Genomic DNA, 21,944 nt, shown 5'->3' with positions numbered 1-21,944 from the left:
GAAACTCCTTTTTTTAACGTAGCTTTGTGGTTTATGTTGAAATTTCACGAAAATGGCGAGAGAGTCGAAGTAATATACTTTTCGGAATCGCAAATTTGAATGATCGTGTTTTCATGTTGCCGTAGCTCATTTATATTTCTTATCATTGTTGAACATGTGACTCTGGATGCTGCAATGAGCTAGCTCCTTTTCTATTTAAAATATAGATTATACAATAATTATAAATTAATTGATGGAGGTTATCTTCATTTTTGCATTTGTGATTTCTTCAGCAGCAAATCACGAGAAATTCTTACTATTTCCTTATGTGCATTTTTAAGTTCATTTACATCGATATGCCGTTCATATCAAACAATAGATATTCAATATCCGCTTTATTACTGCGATTTACACAACAGTGGATTAAATATAACAAAATCTATGAATTTCATATCATATGCTATCCAGTCTTATTTCGACTAAAGATCTAGATGACCAAATGCAACTTTTATGTTTATCTTGTGAATATTGCATCAATAGGTACAACGTGCAATCAAGTCTTAAACCTACAATTGGTAACCAGGATAAAAGTTAAGACTATCATATCTTGTGCTTAGTTATTGTCGAGACAGGATTAGACTAAATATAAAAAAAGAATATAACCTGGATAAATTAATCCCGTGTGGAGGCGGGATTAGGTTTCCATGCCACTATTGAAACCATGAATACGTTCATTTGCTCCGGACGTGACTTATTGAAAATTCTTTGAAAGTGCATCCATCTTATATAGATTTACCCGTATATTTGTTCGTAAAAATCGACAGGCTTACCTTTCAAATACACCTAAGTCAAGGTTCGAGAAAATTCACTCTTCTAGAAGTCAAGGTTCGAGAAAATCCACACTTCTAGAAGAGCCTGTTCATTTTCAAATCTGGCAACGCCGAGCATATTTCGCGTGGATTAGAAATTATAAGTCTTCAAATCAAATTACACCATCATAGGAAGAGTTCAAACCTTTTGAAGCACTTGGCCCACACTTACCTTCAAGAACAAGTAAAAAGCAGAAATGCTTAATTTATCTATTTATTTATTTACTCTCTGTTTTTTTTTTGCTAAAATTATTTATTTATTTACTTACTTACTTATAAAATAGTAATCTCCGTCCTTCCATCCCTATCCGTCTGAAACATCCGCAACGACGACACGAGCTGCTGCTCTCGGTCATGGCGACACCGCCACCAACCCCGCCGCCGCCCCCGCCGCCGGCTGACTTCTGCACCGTGATCTCCGAATCGCGACGCATACTCAAAGCCCACTCCCGCCACTTCCTCGCCCTATCCGTGCTCTTCCTCCTCCCTCTCTCCTTCGCCGTCACCGTCTACCCCACTCTCCACCGCCTCCTCCTCCTCCTCAGCTCCTCCTCCTCCAACCCTTACCACGCCCAGGCCCTCCTCAGGCGCTCCCCGCTCCTCCTCAATCAACCGCCGCAACGGCAACAAAGCGGCGTCGACGCGGGGAGCGTGCTCGTCAGCGTCGGATACACCTCCTTCCTCACGCTTCTGTCCATCTTCGCCACGTGTTCCATCACCCACAGCGTCGTCCAGGGGTTCTACGGCCGGCCGGTCAAGCTCCTCTCGGCGATCAAGTCCATCGGAACGTCCTTCTTCCCTCTCTTGGCCACGCTCATCTGCACCCAAGCCATCATCTCCTTGATCGCGATCGCTTCTGGAATCTTGGGGTTCTTGATCCTCAAAGGGGCTGAACTTGTTATCGGTCATGAAATCAGTCATTCCTCGCCTTTCTTTCTCGGATTAGTGGCGTCGATCGCGGTGGTTCTGGTGCTGGTATTGGCTTATTTGCAAGTGCAGTGGGTTTTGGCGAATGTGATCGTGGTGGCTGAATCGGGCTTCGGGTTCTATCCGCTGAGGCGGAGCGCTTATTTGGTGAAGGGGATGAGAGGCGTGGCGCTGTCGCTGACGCTGTTCTTCGGAGCTCTGTCGGGGATTTTGGTGTGGACTATTACTCTGTCGACTTCGGAGTCGGCGATTGATGGGAATGAATGGAAGCGCTGGCATTTCGTGGTCCAAATCGTGGCGACGACGAGCTCCCTCGCGATGCTGATGCTGCTCAGTCTGGCCGCGAACGTCGTGCTGTACATGTACTGCAAGGCTGTGCACGGGGAGCTGGCCATGGAGATCGCCGAGGAGTTCGCCCGGGAGTACGTTAGCTTGCCCTTCGACGACGAGAAGGTCCCTCACGTGGTATCCGTCACGCATATGCTTGATTGATTTGCGATCGTGCGAGGGCACTCGATCATTGACTCGGGTTGTTGTAAGATTGCTTTCCTTTGCTACTCTGTTTCATAGAAATGTAGTGTAGGTCGACATCTGCTCCATATATGATATGTGGCCTCTAGGTGTTAGATTTTGTTTGTACAATCAGAGGCATGTGTATTGTACAAGCAAACTATACAGCAAATGAATTTTACATCAGTTAGGATCTGATCGGATTCGGCGTGATCATGTAATGACAGGTAATAAAGGTATCGCAATTCGATAGATGGAGATGTGCCTTTTTCTTTCTTGCAGTGGGATAAGTCATGCCTGCGTACCGAGTGAAAACATTGTCGCGTTCTATTGTGTTGCCACTTTCTATGTAGGGTGGGGAGGGATGCTGTTTGGACTCATGTTTGCTGTTCAGATGTTGTGGAATTCATTCTTGGCACATGTTTAAGTTGTTTGGTCATATACAAAACTGCAGTAGTCTCGGCTTTCTTCAGAAGCAAGCATCATTCATCGAAGGGCCGAGATTGCAGTCTGGTGTTTAAGAGATCATGAGTAACATATGAGTTGCAGATATAGATCAAAGGTCATTGAGGATTGTCTTTGGATAATATTGAGCATGCTTTTGTTCGGTTACATATGCTGTGGAGCAAATGGTGTTGGCAGGAGTATTTTGAAGAAGAGCAAACTAAGGACCATTGAGAATGGAGAAAACGGATTCTTCGGAGTTCTAAAAACCGATGAATATTATGTTTGCAGCCTTTCATGATCGCGCCAAACTATGTTCAGTTCGTCACCTTTTCTACTCTGTTGATGTTCTTGGGCATGGATATGTGTTGATTTGCTTGGAATGCTTATTCTGTAGCGTCTCCTAATACACCATGTCATCTCATCTCCATATATTACCGGAGGCATTTAGTTCGAGACTGAAGATTGTAATCCGTACGAATTACTGTGCTCTTTGCCCTACGCGAGCTGGTCGTCTGACTGAAGTACTGCGCGCATCTGCATGCTAGCTACCAGAACTTCTGCCGAATGGGCATCGTCTCGCAAGGCATATCCAGCTTAACCGGTTCCCTAGAGACAGAAGCTTCTCTGTTGGTAAGCACACATTGTAGCTGCTAAATCTGCTTTACATTTCTGCCATCGATCATACAGATACCGTAAAACAATAAACCGATTTAGATTGCGGTTTGTCCTGTAGCCATACACGTTATGACACCCATTCTGTCATCCTTATATTCTTGAGATGAAACGAAAATAAGCAGACAGATTATCACGCTTCCACTTTGTTCGCCCGTTTGTTCGCTTCCTTTGCGCATGTAGAGTGTCATACGGCCATTATTCACAAACTAACGCCGTCCCTGCTTTCTTTTTTCGTTCCAACGAAGGTATTCATGGCCTACTCGTCAATATACACGGCGTACCCTGGCCACTTCATTACGTTTGTTGAGGGAAAACTACAAGTCTAATCTCTAGTAGGAAGTCCCACTTCCCTTCCTGATTATGGCCTTCCGATTCGAGTGTTTGACACGAACTGTTAAGAACCGAATGTAGAAATCAACATCTGCACATTGTAACACCTTTGCGAGAGAGAGAGAGAGAGAGAGAATTGAACTTGATAAGCAACGTACTGTAGAAAGTAAGATCGAAATCAACTCCTTGCCAGATGAAGGATTACAAAAAGTTCAAATGAGGCAGCTTGTGAATCTCAAACTTTGCCTTTCTGTGGGTTTAGAAGAGTAAGAACCAAGATCTGCCAAGTTAAGACGACAGCTTTTCTCGGCCAATCCCACTTGCCAAATAGTTAATTCAAAAACTCTTTTTTACAGCTTATCGAAACTCCTTCAATCTAAAGATATCAGAGGCAATGAACAGCATTATAATGCAAAAGCCAAGATGGGTCTATTAGTCCTCAGAAGCCCGAATGACTCTTGTCCATGAATGAAAGAATTGTGAACTCCATCGCTTCTTCATCAAATCAGTTCGAAGCAAGACTTCATACAGGTCAAAGCTTTCTGTGATCGACCTGAGAAGATGAGGACGACGACGCTTTCAATCTCGCAACCCTCTGATCCTGATCAAACCCCAATAGAAGATTACTCCAGTTTGCTGACCTCTGAACAAACCTAGAAGGAACCCTGTCACTATCTTCCCCACCTGATGCTTCATACCCATCACTGGTCGATCTTGAGAGCGGTAATCCTCTCTGTGCAGCCATACCAGCAGGTAGTCCAGTCGGCCGCCTACCCTCTTCAGGCCCCGAGGAGGAGACTCGGAAAGGGTGGATGTCAGGAGACTCCAGGCTGCTGTCAGGGGAGGACCCCACAATTTCATTGGAGCTAGACATGGCCCGGCTTGTTTGGAAAGCACTCCGAGCCTCAAGCTGAAGAGGAGCCAAGCTTGTCGATGTCTCAGGGATACCTTTTTCTGTGCTTTTCAGCGAGAGATTCGTGATTGGCTCCATGGCCAAGTCAGCTGGGAGCCTCACCCGCTTACTCGGCCGCTTCCTATTATTATCAGGCCTCGGTATCATCCTTCGGCTACTGCTTCCAAAGTTGCTGTCAGCTTCAAGGCCAAATGGGGATTCTCGTCTCACAACAGGCTGCAGTATTTTAGATCTTTTTCTAGCCTCTGCAGCAGCTTTCGAGACCTCTTCTGCATTTAAGCGAGCGAGTGTCCACGGACTGATTTTCACTGCTCCAGGGTTCTTTTTCTTTGGCAGATCCTCTCCCACCGTCTTCTTGCCCAAAGAACTAACAGATCCAGTGTCCGGAGGGACAACATCAAACTGGAGGGATAAAAATAGCTATTCATGGCACACGACACAAACCTAAGCTTTGTAAAACTTCAGCAAATAGAGTTCATAATGCTCATAAAAGAGAATTTTGTGGAGACATCATAAGCAGCGCTGGCTTATTGCCTCGGCTCTGCCCAAAAATAATGCCCAAGGAGGCAGGTTTAATTTTTATCAAGGAACTTCAATGAGGATGATCTTGGCTTTCAGAGATGATTAACAACACACCAGAGCTGCATGTTCAAATGTAAGAAAATCTGTTTTGAACAATTCATACTTCCACGAGTTTAATGAGTACCTGATCTTCAAGGAACAATCGTGGCGGCGTGCACCATGCACCTCGGTGGAAAGTTGTGAAAGAGCTTGCACTGCTTAATCCAGTAAGTGAGCTGGCAGGAGACATTTGTGCACTTTGATGGCCTACTCCTTGTTGCTCTTGCTCTTGCTCCCTCAGAGCTATGATGTAATCATACGTGCTGATTCCCTGAGATTCGATTCAAAGCTATGTTACTACATCAAATATTCAGGCAAATTAAAATGTAAAACAAGTTCAATTATTTTCATCGCAGAAGCAAATAGCACAAGAATACCAGAAATGCAATGCAGTTTGTCTATGAAAAGGGAAATATTCGATAGAACGGTAACCACAGATGATCCACAAAAAGGTGACAATATTCGAACCAATGGCCAGCCAACCACCCGTAACCTAAAGCGAAGGCTAGAAGTAAACTAAAGATTCAATATCATAACCAAGAACTACCAGTTTATGAAAGAAGAAGATTTTCAAGAGCAAATACCCAATTCAAAACCAAAACGAGGGCCAGAAGTGATCATGTCTCAGTCCGTGCAAGAAGAGGAAGAATAGATTAGAATATCAAACTTAATGGTAGGAAAAAAAAACAATTAGGCACAAGAAAAAGAAAACAGAAAAAAGGAAAAGGGCTAAACCTAAACAATCAGAAGAGGTGCTCATGTACTACTTAAGAGCAAGTTGGTGGCGAGTTACCTTCTTTACGAGAAGTATATGGAAGAAGAAAAGCTGAGCTAGTGGTAAGGTGGCAATCATCGCCAGGATGGTGCACACCACCTGCAACATGACAAATTCCAGTAGCTAAGTAATTATTCAATAGCTTGTATATAACAATTAACACTGATGTAATAAGTTGAGACATGCAGATAATCTTAGTACATATGCAAGCAAGTTCAAATGAATCTACTAGAACATGAAAGAGCAGCAATCTTACCACTACAATCACAAAGGGCACTAAAGAAAAACTGCTCCCCAATTTGGTTGCAATATCCACCATAAATCGCCTCTTCTCGAGAAAACAGCATACAAGCACAAGCATACCCGTGGACCATTGCAGAATAAGCTGCAGTCTCAAGGCCAGGATGAAAATCCAGCTATTTACAAGTCAATAACTGTTTAACATGAAGGAAACAAAATAAAAGACGCCCAGGATGTAATTTTTGAGTCATGACACAAACATAAACCAAATTCAAGTAGCATTCACTCGAGGTGAGAATTATTATTGCTTCATGTTGGCTGAGCAGTATAGTAAATACCAGGTAAATGATGCAGACCTAAGACAAATGGCAAACCAAACAGGAACTCCTCAGACTCTATAGATGTAAAAGAGCTAACGTAGGGCCGTCCAGCTCTTATGCATATTAGAGAGCTTTCAGCTTGATTTACACTTTATAAATTGAGAAATGCATCATGCAGGCAATACATATCAAGAACGCAACAGAGTGAAGGCGCCCAACATACTGGAGATAATGGGAGACTGAGGATAAGAGGCCAGGATCTTAATGACATTTTAATAAACAGGATTTAGAAAGAAACGAAGTTGATGTATTCTTGCTTACCAAGAGAAGAGCAGACACCATAAGAGTGAAAAACTGCTTGTAGTTCTTTTTACCAATACAATTATTCAGCCACTATAAAGAAAAAGAAAAAAGACAAGTAAGATGATTTGATAAGCTCCAACTTGAATATAATCGAGAGCGCGAATGTATTAATAATCGGGATCTCGCAATACCCTGCAGTGATGATCAAATCTATCAACACATTTGTCACAAACTCTACAATGCTTGCTGTACTTGAAAACCTGCAACAGAAGATCATTCGAATTACATAATTTTATAACAACCGTCCGATGCATATATAAACTTATGATCTTGCAAATTGACAAGTTTATGATGCAAACGCTGTAAAGGAACAACTGTCGCATGCAGATGCTACTTTCAGGAAAAATTATCGACAATCTAAGGACAATTAATGTTCGAACCTCAACTTCACACAAGCTGCAATAAAACATGCCATCTTCACTTATGTGTTTCTCAGAAGATTCGTCACTCGAGCTACAGCACTTGCACATTAAAGCACAGGGAAGTAATGCTAATGCGCAACAAGTGGTGTGTTTTGACGGCCTCTCAGTTTCAGCAGTGGACTCCTTTGCTGCCGCACTCTCTACATCCTTGTCAAGAGATTTGCCTCCAGCTGCTGCATTATTGGCATCATATATAGATGAAGTTGATTCGCCTCCTAGTTTGGAATCCTTTTGTCGGACATGCTTTCCATTATCTAAAACTTTGAGATATTTTTTAGACTTAAAAACCCCTGGGTCTGCAGGATCAGCTGCGGCACACCAAATGTACAGGCCAAAAACACATGTAATCTGAAAGGCCAAAGGAGTTATTGGATCAGATCAGAAATAGCAGACAATGCATTATATATAAAATTAAAGGCAAAGAATCATTGAAATTCAGTGTTGAAAGACTTCAAATGATAATATGGTGGAGCATCTACTTTCGTCATCTACGAGAAGTTACAAGCAAAGAGAAGAAAAGAACTTTCATCTAATGTGCAGTCATCTAATGTGCAGAGAAGCCTAATCTATGGTGATTTATGCTGTAAGCTAGACTGCATCTTGCTCAACTTATATGGGTCCATCTGGGTAGTAGAAGTTTGCAGCAATGTCAAGCAACCTTGAATCCAAGGTTTTACCAGTCATTCAATTAAAAGAGGGCATGCCACAACCCGGCACCACCTAACTTTCAGTTGCTAATACAGAAGAGCCGGCAGTTGCTATGTAACAGTGGCGCCACACAACCCAGTTAGCCTCCTCACAAGCACCCCTCTAGATTATGGTCTTTAACCTTCTCCAGGCAAATATTGGCGGCAGTGCAAAGCAATCATCTGTCTACATTTCCCAACCTCAAAATAACGATCTCACTTAAAAGCAGTTCTAAAACAACGGAAATCTCAAACCACTTAAAGAGAGTCAAAGACAGCATTCCAAATCTTAACTCGAGAACAGACATTTTCACATCTACAGACCACCCACCGAATGGACAAGTTAAACGTGACCCGTTCAGTCTGAATAACAAGCCATCATCACGTCAATTGGGAGGTTAGTCGCGTAATAAAGCTCAAGGCTTTTTGACAAGTGTGATGCTGAGTGCCGCGAATTGAACACACGCTCCAAAGGATCTAAGAAAAAATGTACACGGGAATGGATAGAACCAAGAAAGGAAGAGGCGCGTATCATGAAAACAAGGACTAGCATAAAACAACCTGCGTTTGTTTTTTTTTTTTTTTGGGTCGAATATAACACCCAGTTGAAAAAACAGCAAAAATGGTACAGATCTGGATCCCTCTTTAGCCAAACACATTAAGCGGAAAGAAAATAAAAGGATCTTTGGAAGCAAAAAGCGAAGTACTTTCACTCACAAGAGGAGTGTAGATGCCCATCACAATGTACTGAAACATCTTCTTCCCAACAAAGGGGGCAAAGAACACATAGAAGGCAAACCCCAATGCCAGAAACACGGCAACTGCCACCACCTTCACAATGCAACCAAAAAAAGAGGAAAAATTATCAAAAATACGAAATTTTTTGCAAAAGCCACACCTGTAGAACTCAACTAATCCAATAGGAAGTACCTGCAGAGGGTGGTAAGGAAGCTGCCATCCATGCTTTCTCATTTTCCCTTTCAAGTGTTTGCAACACCGGGAGGAGAAAAACTAATAGATGAGGAGACGATAATGTATGTAACCCGAAAAGGAAAAAAAACATTAATCACTTGGATTTGTCTGCTCCATGATTTTCAAAGAGATTCCTTCCACTTTCCCTCATTTTCCGGGGAAAGCAAAAGGAAGAAAATAAATAAATAAATAAATAAACAAAAGCAGCGATTTTTAGCTGCAGGGCACGGCAAAAACAGATGCTTGCATTGGCATTTCAAACGGGTCTCGATTAGACAGACGCGAGCAAAAGAAACACGGGGAATGGTTGAGGAGCAAAGAACACGAAATTTTTGGAAGAAAACAGAGATCAGAAGAAGCTGGAGTCGGGTGCTTTCCCACTCCCAAAACCCAGATTACAGCTAAATGGAAGGTGGGTGAGATGAAAGATCAAAAGGGCTGTCTGGTTTCTTCTTCGTTTCTGCAAAAGCTCTTTTTTTTCACTTGGGCAGAGAGCTTTGGGGACTGTGAGTGAACTGCTGAGAAGGAGAAAGAGACAGAGAGAGAGAGAGAGAGAGAGAGAGAGAGAGAAAGAGATGTCTGGTCTGGTTTTGGGCCTCTCAATTCATGCTCGTGAACGGGGGTATAATTACAACTTACAAGGGCATCATGCCCCCCCTTTTTTTTTCACCTTTTTCTTTTTCCCCGTTTCGTGTTTTGTTGCTGTGCCATGTGTGTGTGGGGGGGGTGGGTGAATCATTGAACGAGGGAAGTTGCAACCAAACGCTGCCGGTTAGTTCGCCACTTGCCGGTACGCCATAGGCCCCAAGAAAAAAGCTCATTCAATGCCTTGCTTTCGAAGTAGACTTGATCACGAGCGGGGCGGTCCGGCGATGAAGCCGGCCCCTACCGGGGCATTTTCAACGTAGTTTCCGCAGTTTGGCCTCGCCATGGCTGGGCGAGGCCTCGCCGTCGCGATCGCGAGCCACCCTCGCCGGCCCTGGCCGATCCCCGGTCCCCGGTCGCCAGCCAGCGGCAGACCGGGAAGAAAAAGAAGAACAAACAAAAAAGGAAGAAAAAAATCAAGAAGAATCGGAAATGGAAAAATTATTCCAGAATCAAGAAGCTACTTTTGTTTTTTTGCTTCTTGATTCTGTTCTAAAACTGATTCTGGGAACAATTTTTTGCAAATTTGTGCCCGGGCACAAAAATTTTAGCAAACGGATTTATGTTCCCAAACTGATTCTGAGAACAAAAGAACAGAAATTTTTACTATTTGACAACTTGCCAAACGCCCCCTTGATCACAAGCGGGGCGGTCCGACGACGAAGCCGGCCCCTACCGGGGCATTTTCAATGTAGTTTCCGCGGGAAGTGTCGCGAGCGGAGCCCGTCGCTACCGTAGCTACCATATTCTTCTCCAATTCATAGATTGGAAATTTTGGACGCATCTACCACGCATGGCAAAGTTTTCTTTTAAGCAACAATGATGTGCTTAAATCGTCGCGAGCAGAAGAAGGTCATGTGTTTCATAGGGTCTATGAAGGCCCCCTATCTGCTCCATGATTTGGATCGGACGGATTTGTTTACAAGAAATACGTGACCTTCTCCTCCAACCACTCTTGTCTTCGGACGAAGTTTTTCCAACTCGAGTGATTTTTGGGGGAAAACACTGAGTTTTATCGTTAGAGTCAAGCTGGTCAATTTTTTTATACTAATATTTGGGGTGGTTGGTCCATGCCCAAATGGAGGATGAGATGAGATGAAGGCATAGAGAAGCCAATTAAACGATCTGATGTAAAGAGGCGAATTTTGGTTAGGTGAGGCGAGTGCCGACAAACAACGACGTTTTCTGAACGTTCCGAGAAATTGGTTACGGAGATCTCAGATGTGGCAGGAGCACAAATTTTCGTGGATCGGTGTATTCGGTTCGATGTGAGGCACTCGGAGTGGTTGAAATATTAGGGCACTGGGGCGTGAAATGGAGAACCGGATCATGCGCTTTGATATTGCATGGAATCCATGGAATGCCGTCCTTTCGAACCGAAAAACCTTGAGACGGTCGATGCTTCATTCGATATGCGCATTACGTTCGCCGAAATCCCGTCGCTTGCACGTCGAAGAAAATGGCCGTTCGCCGGAGAAGAAGGAAAGAGATGATCGAAATCGTCAAATAATAAGATTATGTGGCAAGAAAAGAGCAATGGAAAAAAGGCTGCATTACATCAACAGCTAGCTACACATTTTTTTTTTGCAAGTTAATAAAAAAACACATTGCTTTTTTGAGAAAATAACACAAATAATCTCTAAATTTTGGTCCAATATGCAATTCGATCCTTGAACTTTTAATTTGTTCAACGTAGTCATGTACCAAAAGTCTAGAGACCACATTGAATATTAGGCTAAAGTTCAGGGACTACATTGAACAAATTAAAAATTTATGGATTAAATTGCATATTTGATCAAATTTCAGAGACTATTTGTATCGTTATTCCTTACCTTTTTTTTAAAATTTTTCTATTTATCTGTTTTCAAACAAAAAAAAATATAAATTGCAGAGGGGCAGAGAGAGTGACCTAACATAAGAAAAGGACGATGTAGTGTTAATGGGGTGCGTCGTGTGAAGCGTAGCGACGAAATTGCTGTGTTCGGGGCTTTTTTTGAGAGGCCCGATAAGATGCGTTTGGCATTTTCTTGTCGGGACGAGATGGTAAAATCCAAGGTTCAAACATAAAAGAACGACGAAACTTTTCTATTGATTATACCTGAAATTGTGCTCGTTCCCCGGAGAAGAAAACTTCCAATAGGTAATAAGAAGGAAAAATGGCGCAAACATTCCGTAAATTTTAGCTCGATATATAATGCGGTCCCTAAACTTTAACTTAATGTGCTGTGTAATCCTTAATTTTTGGTACATGTTCAATTTAGTCCCTGAACTATGTAAAAATGCTTGATGTTCGAAAACTAAATCGAACATGTACCAAAAGTCAAGAGACTACATTGAACAAATTAAAAGTTTAGAGACCACATTACACATTGAACCAAATTTCAAGGACTGTTTGTGTTATTATACCGTAATAAGAATCTGAAACAAATCGAATCGTGTTATTGCCAAGTTAAGAAAATCATTTTCTTATAAGAAAAAGCCACAATAAAATTTAAATTATGTCAACTGTGACACATTTATCTTGAATTTTTTTGTGATGTCAAAAACCCTAGACTATCTCCATTGTGACACGTTTATTCTCAACTTTTTCTTATGACATGAAAATTCCAAAACTTGCACTTATATGACACTTTTATTCCTCGTTAAGGTTATATTAGAAAAAAAAATCGGCGAAAATAATATCGTTTTTATTTCACTTAAGCTACGTGGACTCAATATTGTTTGCTTTCCGGCGTCCATGTAGGGTGCTTTTTAACGATTCTTATTAACAAAACTTCGACAGAGGATGAATGTATCACACATGTCTTCATAAAAAAAAAATTCAAGGTAATTTTAGTGTCGTTTTGCCCTTTTAATGATCTGTTATCTCCTCATCTGAAAAGAAAATTGTGGATATACTTTTTCTCCCAATTATAGTTTTAAAAAAAGAGTAGATATGACTTTCCTTAATTTAACTTCAAACGATTTTCAGTAGGCGATTGAATTGCTTTTTCAATGCTATGTCTGTTTTTCGAATGATACAAATCAAAATAGAAAATATGACTTACTTTCTGACTCCAAATTGACCCGAAGCTCTGGTCTAACGTATTAATTATTACCTTATTTTTATTTGGAGAGTTTTTTAGGCCCATTTTCTAAGGGCCTATTTGGTTCAACGTTGAAAATACTATTTGGGAGAATGCAAATACCTTTGGGTGAAAGCCCATTGGGGAAATGTAAATGGCGTTTGGTAAAAATATTTTGTAAAGCTATTTTGGTTAAAATATAGTGTTTGGTGAATTTTTTTTGCAAATGGACTTTGAGAATTATCTTATTTATTAAAAAAAAAAACTAACCTGCCCATCGCCGGAGCCGGCCGTCGCCCGAGGCCAGGCGACCCTCGGAGGGGGTCGCGCGACCCAGGCGGCGACGGCCTGGGTCGAGCGACCCCAGTGACGGCGTCGCCTGGGCGATCGCCCGATCCTAGGCAACCTCGCCGGCCCTTCTCCCTCGCCGGCCGCCCTCGCCGGCTGCCTCGTGAAGAAGATGAACAGCTTCAAACCAAAAAAAAAAAAAAAAAAAAGAGACGTGAACAGTAGCATTCGTGGAATGCTAGCATTGGCCAAATGCTAGCATGAAAGTTGAACCAAACACCCCAGCATTTTAGGAAGGGGCTTTCGAGGCTCAAAGCCCCTTCTCAAAGCTGAACCAAACACCCCCTAATAAAACATAAGTACGTGTTTGTGAGTGTTACCACATCGCCTATCTACGAAATTGTACGCTTTTTAGTTTTTACGCACGCGTAGCTTCCCTCCTTTCGTCATTTCACATCCGAATTCTAATTCTAGTACTTAAATTCCTTATTGAAATAATGACATAAATTGTTCTTGAACTTTGATCTAATATATAATGCGGTTCTAAACTTTTAATTTATTCGATGTTATCCATAAAATTTACCCCAATATGTAATGTAATCCCTAAAATTTTAACTTGTTCAATGTATTTCATGAATATTTTGTACATATCAAATTTAATCATTGAATATCGAACATTTTCATATAGTGCATGAAATAAATTGAATATATACAAAAGATTCGATAACCTCATTGAACAAATAAAAAATTTATAAGCGCATTGAGCTAAAGTTTAAGAATCGTATTTAACAAATTAAAATTTTACGGACCGCGTTTCACATTTTTGGGTCATTTTCCATTATTTCTCTCCTAATGATAAGTTTTATTTTCGTGAAATCTGCGGTGGACCATCCCCTTTTTATTTAAATTTTTTATTATTCTGTACTTTTTATATATTGTTTGAAAAGTGAGTGGACTTTTCAAAAAGCTGCTGTATTTCACTGACGCAGTTGTTCGGCCCGCATTAACTTCTTTTGGATCACCCTCTGTCGCCCCTGAAGACATTTGAAAAGCACGTTGCTCCCCTCCCTCGGCCTTCTCCAAATTCCCAAAACGCCCTTTCTCCCCAACATAAATTTAAAAAAAGCCAAAAAACCACAAAAAAAATATTTTTTAAAAAAGAACTGAATATTGTAATACATTCGTTTGAATACAGAGATGCTCCGTACTCTACTAATCACCCTCAATCATTGGAATTAAATTTTAAGGATTTTGTTGACAAACATGAAGGTATGCCAAGTAACTTTAATAGACAAAAATGTCTATTTTGTGACTTAACACCGTTCACGTATGAGCCGATCATTACATTACATGCACAAGACGGGATAAGCGAGAGAATCAAAAAATGGCATAATATCGAGAAGTAAGGCAAGAGAACAATCGAAAGGGAATGTTGAGATTGGAACCCTAATGTGTGATTTGATACCACATCAGAATGTTTAATTCACAAACCTTAAACTATTTTATGGAGGAAGGCTGCATAACGACAAGGCACGTTACAAACGCGGTTTTGAGCAATGGAGGATTGCACTTAACGCTCCCCCTTATGTGTAAGCCGATCCCTTAAACATGCATGACTCAACTCTATTGTTGCGAAATGGAGGCAACTCCTATTGCCTGAATTGATTGCTGTGAGTTTCATGAGCAAGTCAGTTTGACAAAGAGTGTTGGTATATTTACAATATATTTCATAATATACGACTATTTTTCTTCGCGTGTAAGATGGGATGAAACCACATTATTGGCGGAATAGGAAAATGGGCAAAATTACTGGAATTAACCTTTTGACATGTGCTCTAATACAACGTTAAACAGTTCTTTTTTGTTTTCGTTTATAGACAATAAAATCATTTAACCTGTTTGCAAAAATAAAGAAAAGGCAATTATTTTTCAGCAGAAGAAATTCGCAGCCTTTTGACGCCCGGTGTTTCCATACATTAATCTAGAATTAGATATATAAATTGCAATTCCGTTTGGAACCCGATTTTATTTATGGAAAAACAAAAGCAGCTTTACTTTTAAGATAATAAATCATGTCGGTTTCTGTGACTGTTCAAACAATATTTTCATGTCAAAAAAGAAAAAAAATATGCTCACGTAAACATAACCAAACGGCCTCTAAATCGTATTGGGTGGGGTTTATACTCCTTATCGACAGGAAGATACATGGGCCCTGTTCCTTGGCAAGCAAGCGCGGGTCCAGGGGGCCGCCCCGGCGGAGGTCGCAGAGGGCAGCGCCCTCTATTGGATGCAGTCTGAACTTGAACTCATGAATAGTTATTGAATGGTCTTGGGATTTCTTGGCTCTTAGGATTTTCTTGTGCAGCTCATATATAATTTTTTTTCTCTTGTAATTGAAAAACGTAACAGAGAGATGAGAGCCAAGAAGTGCTGATTATAGTGGAATTCTCTGCTAGATGTATCCTTAATTTAATGATAAACCGGGATAAAACTCTGCGTTTCGATTTCTTTTTTTAAACGCTACTCTCAATTTCGTCGTGTTCGTACGCCTAATTCTAACAAATCGCCGGGATACATATCGACAGCATATTTATGACATACGATTTAAACATCCACCAAGCAAAAAATAAAAGGATACGAACGCAAAATGTTCAAATTCTCTCCTTCGTTTTTCGGTTCCCCACCTCATCCCGTTTCATCCCCTACGAAAAACATCATCATTCGATTCGGCACGAGGCTCGCAAATTCAGAGAGACGGGGCATCAAACTAGCAAAACCGAAATTGAAAAAAAGCACAGAAGAGAACAACAGGAAGAGAAAAGGAAGTGATTGGGGAGCAGAGAATCTGCAGATCTCAGGAACGGAACAGGAGATGAAAAACCAAGGCCGACAGAATTTTTTATTATATAAAAAGCAGAACGAGAGAGACAGTGGGTTACGTTTGACCTCGGCGAGGAATCCAACCTCGCTTTCATTTGTTTTTTTATGATACGAAATGGGTCGGAGATGGTCTTCCATACCAATGGCGACGGCCCGCGTCGTCCCAAACCCAAGGCACGACGCTGCGCTTTCCGTCTTTTGTCCGAAACGGAACAAATCTCGAAGCCCGTGAGCGACCACCACCACCACCACCACCGCCAACCCCCTTCTTGTAGCCACGTGATTGGAGGGTTCCCCGTGAGCTATCCTATCTCCCCCTCTAGCGACGGCGCTATGCGCCAGCGCGGGACTCGCCTGAATTTTCCAAAAGCAAGTACTTCCCTCTCTCTCTCTCGCTCTCTCTCTCTGTAGTTTTTTGCTGTTCTTTTTGCCATTTTACCCCCACCAAAAACTGGCTGAGTAAAATCTCTAATCTCTCAGCTTTGTAGGGCCGTTGGGGTGCGGGGTGGAATTAAAAAGGTGGTGGAAGAAGTGACGGCAATTCTCTCACCCACTGTGTAATCGAAAGCGTTGGGGGGGGGGAGGATGACTTTCATCATGCGACTTTGGGCAAAGCATGTGACTCCATTGATGATCAAAGCTCTGTCCATGGAGCAATTGCCACGGTCCCACGGCAGTCCTATTCTCTCGTGCCTCCTCTTCTTCTTCTTCTTCTTCTTCTTCATCAATCTATCTATCTACCAAACCCAAAAGGGTCCTCCCCCCCCGCCCCCTCCTCCTCCCCATAAAGCCATTCGAGCTTTTTCTTCTCTTCGGGCCGTGTCGTCGCTCGAGGAAATAGCGACTCGCGGAAGACGATTAAAGCGGCTTGACGAAGGTCGATTGCTCTTTTGAAACCGACGTGTCGATCGCCGCGCGCTCGCTCTCTTGCCTTCCATGCTTCTTGTATTTGTGTATTGTCGGTTCCATATAGTCATACAAAGAGTTTTACGAAGAGTTTAGGAGCTTGGATATAGAGAGATGCAGAATATTAGTGGTGGGCCTGCAGTCCAAATCGTGACCCAAATTGGATACGGACTTGGGTTTCTCAGCCTCTTGGGCTTACCACGACTTTGGGGAATGACCACGTTCTAATGCCATCGACTCTCCCTCCTGGACATGATGAATTGGAGAACAAGAGGAAGAATGAGAAAAAGGCCAGAAAGTCATCTGCAACGCCAAACAATTTTGTGGACAACACTTATGTTTCCATGTACAGAAAGAATGCACCCAAGCGAAACAAATCTCAAAACAAATCGTGTTGAAAAAAGCCTACAAGTTCTACCATTTAACACTACAGCACAACAGTACCTCCGGAGCTCGGACCCGGGCGATTCGCGATTCTCCCTATAAGCGGCTTTTTCGGGACTTTTCTCCCGCTTTATTTTTCAATATATGCAAAAATCAGAGCAATTAGCATTGACCAAAATCTGCAGCCTCCTAGTATGAAAAGGAAAATCAAGCAAAGCAAATTAACTTTTGGTTTTTAGCCTCCTTCACAAACATATCCTTGCACTGCTCGCACCACATTCCGGGGGTCGCAGACAACGAAACCTATGTTATCTGTTCTTCCTTTAGATGTAAACGGGCCGTCAGCTGTTGCGCGCTGGTTCCGAACATGGCGTGCTTCTCGGCTTCTACATTCTGTTGCTGTCTCGATTGTGAGGCGTAGCTGTTGGCGACACTGTGGCTGCTCGGTTTAGCAGCTGGAACGTCGTGATTGTGTTTGCCTTCGTATGTCGTTATGACGGCTTTAGGGTCGCTTGAAGCCCTCTCAACATGCTTCCGGACATTGCATCCCGGAGTAGTGCATTTGTAGTAGCTCCTGTGTGTTAAAGAAAGAAGATCAAAAAGTTCAACGACAATAATTGAAACAGCAGTTCCGTTGCAAATGCGTAGCTTGAGGTTCTAATTTTACAACATAAAATATTGATGATGTAAACTATGCTACATTTTACATTGCAACACCAAAATTATCTTGCACATTCAATCGCATGATGGATTCCATGTCAAACACCCGCCTCTCCCGAAAAAGAGGAAAAAACCGAGTGACGTGGCCTCAATCATTTTCACTCTGAACAACCGACGGAACATATGCTGATACTTATTTACAGTCTAAAATTTGCAGAAGAGGAGCTCTTGAAGGAAGTTGAACAGAAGGGTCAGGCAGGATTCAGAAGTGACAAGTTGTATACCTAGATTACTACCTGTGTCTTAATCATTTTGACAAAAATCTGGCGCAAAAAGCGAATTCAAAGTTGTCGAAAACCTGTACTTTTTTAGTCAAAAAATAACAGATAGGAATGGTAACTAGGGATTTAGCATGCCGTCAAAGCTTAATGTTATGTAACATCAATGACAATATTCAGTCTTCAAGAAATATGTTTACGCTGCCTTGTTTGTCCTTCAATGTCAGAATTTCACTGTAAAATGATTCACTATGCGGTATGGAAAATATTGTTTGATAAGTGAGGGACATGGTAAGGATGGGGACAATGAAACTACGGTCCATGGCCAGTGATGCTTTGGTAGTCTATTAGAGTATCGGAAATTGCAGCGCAATTTGGAAATGAGTTCATAAACACATAAAAATAGTATAATGACGAGCAACGACATCTGGATTGAGGAAAGAGGAGAACAGAGGGACTATCTCGGATAGGATTTGGATTCTACTCGAATAGACAAGAATGATAATTAGAGAAGTCGTCATTGCACCTTGGATAAGGGTTGCCTTTGACAACTTTCTGCCCATACTTGCGCCACCTGTAGCCGTCGTCCAAAAGATCGACTTCGCTAGTCGTTTGCACAATTATTTTCGGTTCTGTAATGGTCCTATGCAAAGATCCTGCATCCGAAGCCATAACCTCCATGTTTCTGCAGCACAAAGATGTAAACGTATCCATCAGAGTCCAACGAAAACCGCTCGATGATGAAATACTAATGGTACACATTAGTATATTTGGTTTTAGTACCGTCGCTTCGGTTCAGGTTCATCATCATCTCTTTCATCCGCTCCAGTCTCAGCATCGCCAGCTTCCTCGCTGTCGCTTGTACCGGACAAGTGCGCAGGCGTAACCTGGCTAGACTCCTGATCCAGCGGCATCAATGCTATGGGAAGCTGAGAACTTTCCTCGATGTCCGAACTCCTGTAAGCTACTCCAGAGTCCTTCGCGCGCTTATTGCCCTTGGGGGGCTGATGATTGTGCTGTCCCTTGTAGATTATCTCGGTTATCTGACCGTCCAGAGAGCGCTCGACCTTCTTCTTGACGGGACAGCTAGGGTAAGTGCACTTGTAATAGCTCCGGGGGAATTCGCTTCCCTTGACCTGTTTCTGACCATACTTCCTCCAATTGTAGCCGTCATCGGCAGGCTTATCCACGGCAAATGAAGACGCAAGAGGTCTCTGATCAGTGTGAGAGAAGTCGATGGGTTCTGTCTCGACATTTTTCGATTCTTCCAAGGATGAGGTCCGCTGGTTGATCATCGACGTGGTCACTGTGAAGGGCGGAAACTGCATCGTTCCTAAGGATAGTGCAGCGGTTGAGGAAGATGCCGATGCATACCCAGATTGGACGTGATGAGGTTGAGCTTGCGAACCTCGAGCGCCCATGCGGATGAAGCCGTGCTGGTGTGACATTCCTAGAGGCCCCTGCAAAAACCGCGAACTTAATCGGTTAAAAAGTTAGCCGAAATGGCAATTTACATAGCAAGATCAGTGTCGGAATCAAGAGATCATCAATTAAAACGCGAACCCTACTAGGGCATCTCTTGCGCATTAAAGGAGACACTTTTCGCCAAATCATGGTTCTTCAATGGAGGAACATTGTCTTGCTTATTAGCCAGAAATCTAATATTGTACTAAACAATACTCAGCAAGACAAATGAATTCCATCTAAGCTTGGTCGCAGTTGTAATCATCCATGCTTTCTGGAAGCAAGAAACGCACGAGATTGATCTCACTAAGAATGATTACCGGAACAGAAGGGAAGATCCCCGGGGAGTCGAGCAAAGCCGCGGGGCTCAGCCCCGGTGGTATGGCGAACAGTGCCGGTGGCAGCGGCTGCGAGACCGCCAATCCGTCCGGACGGCTCTGCTTGAACCGCAAGTCTTCTTGGGGGACGGCAGCCTTCTCGGACGCGCTGCCGGACGCGGGCAGGGAGAAGCCGAGCCACTGAGCCGTGGGAGAAGCCGCGGCGGCTCCAGAGAGGAGCTGGGAGAAGGACTTGCAGTCCTCGCCGTCGGAGAAGAGGCGGGAGACCAGGGTCATCGGCCCCGGGCTCAGACCCAAGCCCATACCGCCCGGCCATCCCCCCCCGCCCCCGTGCCACCCGCCGCCGGGGTAGAGCGAGTCAACGGAGGCGCGTGGGGGGAGGGCGAGCGAGGGGCGCGTGGGAGCCGTTGTCCTGGCAGGGAATGGCGGCGGTTGGTCGTTGCCCGCCATCCTGACTGGGCGAAAGGGGCAAATCTCTCTGTCTCTCTGCTCTGCCGTCTCTGTGTCTCCCTTTTGTTTTCTCGTACTTTTCTATGTCCGGAAAGACACAGAGAGGAAAAAGGCGCCTTCTCGTTTGTCGCTCAGCCCCCTATTCCCCTTGCCTTCCTAGATTTTCGACGAGTTTGTTCTTTTGGGTATTTTTTGGGTATTTTGCTGGTGGGTGGATTCAAGGGAAGGCGAAGAACAAGTCCACGCATCACCACCACCACCATCGTGAGAGAGAGAGAGGAGTTTGTCTTTGCCTTGTTCGAGTTTCTTTACTTTCTTCTAGAATTAAACTGCGAAATTAAGAGAATAATAAGAATTTTAAAAAAAAAAGTAACACACAAACAAAGCGATTAAATAAATTTTCGAGGAGAAGAAAAATCGTGTGCGTGCAGCTCGAAAGCGGGGCGTGATTGGAGAATTCCATGCAAGTTGGGAACCCACCCCACCCCTCCCCCACCCCTCGTGGAATTTACCAGTTCGTCCCCGACGACTTTCGATGCATGAGTGGGACTTTTTGGCACGTACGACTCTTGGGGAAAATAGTATAAATATAATATATCGGGGGTCAAGAAGTTGCAGAGAAGCAGCCATTCTTTCTAGGGCTTTTCTCGAGATATTATTTTTTATATATATAGTTTTTTTTTTGTGCCTCTTTTGGTAGATCTTGAATGCTGCGCGAAGTTTAGGGCGTGATTGATGATGCGCATACTTGGCCTTTTCGAGCAAAAGCTACAGTCATCGCCCATCCCGTGGAGTTTTAACTTAGTTCCGTGGGTTCAGACTTTCACAAGAGAAGAAGAAGACAAAAAAAATAAAAGGGTTGGCATGATCTGTAGAGTTGCTGCAATAACACTAGGACGTGTTGCCCATTTCCTAATTGTTAACGTGCGTGTACGCACGCACGCACGCACGCACGCACATATGTATTTTATCGGCGAAAGGCGGTGAAGGGCGACCGGCGTTCCAGATCCCTATTGCCATGAGGATCCCATGCTCACGGTGGAGTTGTTCGGATTAAGCCGCGACTCGGAGGTTCGAGATTGGCGAGCTTGTGCCGAAGTGCTAGTAGCCATCAAAATCAATTCCCGTGTGAGTTATGCCGCGGCTAAGCAATGCCGTACAGGTCATTTGTAGATTCGCTCACGACGTAAATGAAACCCGACCTAATGGAAGAAAGCGAACCCCTTTTATCATTGGACGGACAACCTTGTCGATCTCTAAATTGCTCAAAGTACGAGATAAGGTTTTCGTGAATACGCTTCGTTTGAAAGGATCGTGAAGGATACCTTTTTGTCCCTCCTCCACACCAAAAAAGCAAAAGGGTACGTGTGGACTTACAAAATTTCAGTCTAATCGAGCAGTTTGTGTGTGTGTGGGAGGGTCACGGAACAATCTGTAGATGGGAAGAAGGGACGATTCAATTCATAAGATCATTTGACCGAAAATAAAATAAAAATTCATAAGATCACAAAGCGCCAATCATCGCATCGCAATTTGT

At 43.1% G+C, this 21,944-nt stretch overlaps 3 protein-coding genes across 4 annotated transcripts; 1 reads left to right on the top strand and 2 right to left on the bottom strand.

Annotated features, from left to right (window-relative positions):
- The first annotated feature begins 1,136 nt into the window (after positions 1-1,136).
- On the top strand, positions 1,137-3,116 carry LOC115676526 (uncharacterized). 2 transcript variants are annotated; one of them, XM_030599515.2, is made up of 2 exons: positions 1,137-2,310; positions 2,740-3,116. In XM_030599515.2, the coding sequence occupies exon 1, from the start codon at positions 1,203-1,205 to the stop codon at positions 2,265-2,267; it is 1,065 nt and encodes a 354-aa protein (XP_030455375.1). In that variant the 5' UTR covers positions 1,137-1,202; the 3' UTR covers positions 2,268-2,310; positions 2,740-3,116. The 2 variants fall into 2 exon arrangements, with proteins under 2 accessions (XP_030455375.1, XP_056163059.1); XM_056307084.1 differs by lacking the exon at positions 2,740-3,116 and adding an exon at positions 2,513-2,719.
- A 788-nt stretch (positions 3,117-3,904) lies between these two features.
- LOC115676443 (probable protein S-acyltransferase 22) lies at positions 3,905-9,627 on the bottom strand. The gene is made up of 9 exons (XM_030599405.2): positions 9,008-9,627; positions 8,795-8,908; positions 7,350-7,739; positions 7,101-7,169; positions 6,928-6,999; positions 6,303-6,431; positions 6,065-6,145; positions 5,357-5,542; positions 3,905-5,052 (listed from the first exon to the last, which is right to left on the bottom strand). Exons 1-9 carry the CDS (start codon positions 9,047-9,049, stop codon positions 4,270-4,272), a joined length of 1,866 nt encoding a protein of 621 aa, XP_030455265.1. The 5' UTR covers positions 9,050-9,627; the 3' UTR covers positions 3,905-4,269.
- Positions 9,628-17,135: 7,508 nt separating this feature from the next.
- LOC115665426 (probable WRKY transcription factor 3) lies at positions 17,136-20,600 on the bottom strand. Its single transcript, XM_030587313.2, has 4 exons — positions 19,940-20,600; positions 18,939-19,615; positions 18,682-18,840; positions 17,136-17,791 (listed from the first exon to the last, which is right to left on the bottom strand). Exons 1-4 carry the CDS (start codon positions 20,405-20,407, stop codon positions 17,521-17,523), a joined length of 1,575 nt encoding a protein of 524 aa, XP_030443173.1. The 5' UTR covers positions 20,408-20,600; the 3' UTR covers positions 17,136-17,520.
- Positions 20,601-21,944: the final 1,344 nt, after the last annotated feature.

This window comes from Syzygium oleosum, unplaced genomic scaffold (genome assembly GCF_021117445.2).
Source record: "Syzygium oleosum isolate NSW1041296 unplaced genomic scaffold, Sole_v2.1 Sole_v2.02, whole genome shotgun sequence".
NCBI lineage: Eukaryota > Viridiplantae > Streptophyta > Magnoliopsida > Myrtales > Myrtaceae > Syzygium > Syzygium oleosum.
This window is presented reverse-complemented; position numbering and strand designations above follow the sequence as displayed.